We start from the raw sequence: 2,933 nt of genomic DNA on the forward strand, positions 1-2,933 counted from the left end.
AAGTATTCTTCTCTTTTCATTCTTTCATCTGAGAAGATACTTTAAAGATAGACTTTTGGAGATTGCTTAAGTGGGAAAAAAAAGATTGTTTAGGCACAGAGAAGATAGGTATAGAGTAGCTGAAGCAATAAGCAGAGATCAACTCATAAAATTGATTCAATACTACTTATTCAAAGAGAATATTAAATTAGCCAGGAAATGGAAGGGAATGGAGCACCTAAGAGGAATGAGATTTCTTTCATGGCCTAAGAAAAAGTTATGAAGCAGCTCTTCCTTTGCAGTCCACTCTTAGGGACTTTATAAGTGATGATCAAATGAATGAATGCCTCTTACTTGTAGGGTGGACAACTCCTTCCTGGAATCACTATGTTCTCCTGCAACACCAGCACTTCTGGTCATTCTACCTTCCTCCTCACTGGCTTTCCAGGCTTGGAAGCTTCTCATCGTTGGGTGTCCATCCCCATCAACCTTGTCTGTGTGGTTTCCATTCTGGGTAACAGTATTATTCTCTTCCTGATCCGCACAGACCCAGCCTTACAACAACCCATGCACATCTTCCTGTCCATGTTGGCAGCCTCTGATCTGGGCCTCTGTGCCTCCACCTTCCCAACTATGGTGCGGCTCTTCTGGTTGGGTGTTCGTGAGCTGCCTTTTGATCTCTGTGCAGCACAGATGTTCTTCATCCATGCCTTTACCTATGTGGAATCTGGTGTGCTGCTGGCCATGGCCTTCGATCGCTTTGTTGCCATCCGAGAACCTCTGCACTATGCCACAATTCTTACATACTCAGCCATGGCCAAAGCGGGGACTGCCATCCTGGTGAGGGCTATTGTGCTCAACCTCCCAGGACCTATCCTCCTGCGGCGTCTGCTCTTTCCCCAGATCAGTGTACTGTCTCACTGCTACTGCCTGCACTGTGATCTTGTGGGACTGGCCTGCTCAGACATCGAGATCAACAGCTTGTTTGGCCTGGTTTCCATCCTCCTCTCACTGGGCCTTGACTCCTTCCTCATCATTCTCTCTTACACCCTGATTTTAAGGACTGTGCTAGGTCTTGCATCACCTGGGGAACGACTCAAGGCACTCAACACGTGTATCTCACACCTCTGCATTGTTCTCATCTTTTATTTGCCCAAACTGGGGCTATCCGTGTTGCACCGAGTAGAGAAACACAGCTACCCTGCTCTGGCAGTGCTCATGGCCAACCTGCATTTCTTGGTCCCACCCTTCATGAACCCCATCGTTTACTGCATCAAGTCTAAGCAGATCCGTCAGGGCCTCCTAAAACGCTTTCAGGAAAAAAGGGTTGATGTTTCCTAGAACAGCAGAAGGACCCAATGGCACATGACCCCTGAGGGTCAACCTGGGTCTTGGGGTGGAGGAGGATTAGTAATGAAGAGTTAATTTTTTAAAAAATGATTCAGCTCTAACTATTGAGCCCTTTATGTGACACGATTAGCTTCTATAATTATTGTTTTTGGGGACTGAGACCATTGGAAAGTGCATCAAAGTATCACCTTGATAATATTCTCATTGCTCTATCTGATTAGAGCTAAAGTATTTCAAACTCATAGGTACCGTAACTTCTCCTTGCGAAGGGGACTTAACCACGCTAACTGTGAAGAGGGATGTGCAGGTACCTCTCTCCTCTTCCACCCTGGAATCTCCGCCCCCATTTCATTTCTAAGCCTGAGGAAGAACTATATTCCTAATATGTATAAGTAAGAATATTATGCACAAGTAGACTATATCCATCTTCACACTGGCCCTCTTATTCCAAATTTAATATAAACCAGCTCACATACCAAGAAGTAGAAAAGGGGAGTGGGTGGAGGGAAACTCACAGGACAACACAATATGTGCAGACTTTATCTAGCACTTATAGTTCAGGGAGTGGTAGTTTTCTCCTGGTTCTCTTCATGGGTCTCTATTTCTTCTTTTTTAAAATTACCATTTACATTCAATATTATTTTGTATTAGTTTCAGGTGTATAGCATAGTGACTAGACAATCATGTACTCTACAAAGTGTTCCCCTTGACAGTTCCAGTACCCACGTGGCACCATATATAGTTATTAAAATATTATTGACTATATTCCCTATGCTGTACTTTACATCCCTATTTTGTAACTACCAGTCTATACTTCTCAATCTCTTCACCTCTTTCACCGAGTCCTCCAATCTGCCTCCTGTGTCTCTATTTGAAACTAGAGAGAAAATTTGACACTGCCAAGCCTAGGAAAGCTGTTCATTATAACTTCTGGATAGAGCTGGTTTCTCAAGCATCAGTGGTAAAAGTGGGATAGTCACTCATTTCCCATGCAGGCAATCTGCTAGGATGTAAGCTCCATGAGGCTCAGGATTCAGGGACTGTTTTGTTCACTGATATATCCCCAGCTCTAAGAATGGCACCTATCATATACTACATGCTCAACATATATTGTTAAATAAATGAGTAGAGAAGATGAAGAAGAAAAGATTCTTGATGGCTGATCCCTAGGGTGGGAGAGGACTGGGAGATCTGAATGTCTGAGGCTTGTAGGGATAACACGCAGTTGGTAAAACTCAATAGAATGAAGTAAGGTTGGATGTCAGAGACTTGGGGACAAGGTGAGATTTATATGGTCAACAAGTCTGTTTCTAAGACTGCCACTCAGAAAGGAGCTAAGTCTTTTTTGTAGAGTTTTTTTTTTTTTAAATTCTCATCTGAGGATATTTTTCCAGTTATCTTCAGATAGAGTGGGAGGGAGGGAGAGAGAGAAAAACAGTGATATGAGAGAGATGCATCAACTAGTTGCCTCCTGCATGACCTAACCAGGGCCGGGGACTGAATTGCAACTGAGGTATATGCCCCTGACTGGATTTGAACCTGCAACTCTTTTTTTTTTTTATCCTCACCTGAGGACGTTTTTCTATTTTTTGTTCAGGCAGAGT

The 2,933-nt window shown here is 43.4% G+C and overlaps 1 protein-coding gene across 1 annotated transcript; it reads left to right on the forward strand.

Annotated features, from left to right (window-relative positions):
• The first annotated feature begins 366 nt into the window (after positions 1-366).
• Positions 367-1,320, forward strand: LOC118627516 (olfactory receptor 51G2-like). The gene has a single exon (XM_036257691.1). It carries the CDS (start codon positions 367-369, stop codon positions 1,318-1,320), a length of 954 nt encoding a protein of 317 aa, XP_036113584.1.
• Positions 1,321-2,933: the final 1,613 nt, after the last annotated feature.

This window comes from Molossus molossus, unplaced genomic scaffold (genome assembly GCF_014108415.1).
Source record: "Molossus molossus isolate mMolMol1 unplaced genomic scaffold, mMolMol1.p scaffold_m16_p_13, whole genome shotgun sequence".
In the NCBI taxonomy this organism is placed as follows: Eukaryota; Metazoa; Chordata; class Mammalia; order Chiroptera; family Molossidae; genus Molossus; species Molossus molossus.

Coding starts and splice junctions, on each gene's coding strand:
- LOC118627516 (XM_036257691.1), top strand. CDS start 367: ATGTTCTCCTGCAACACCAGCACTTCTGGTCATTCTACCTTCCTCCTC.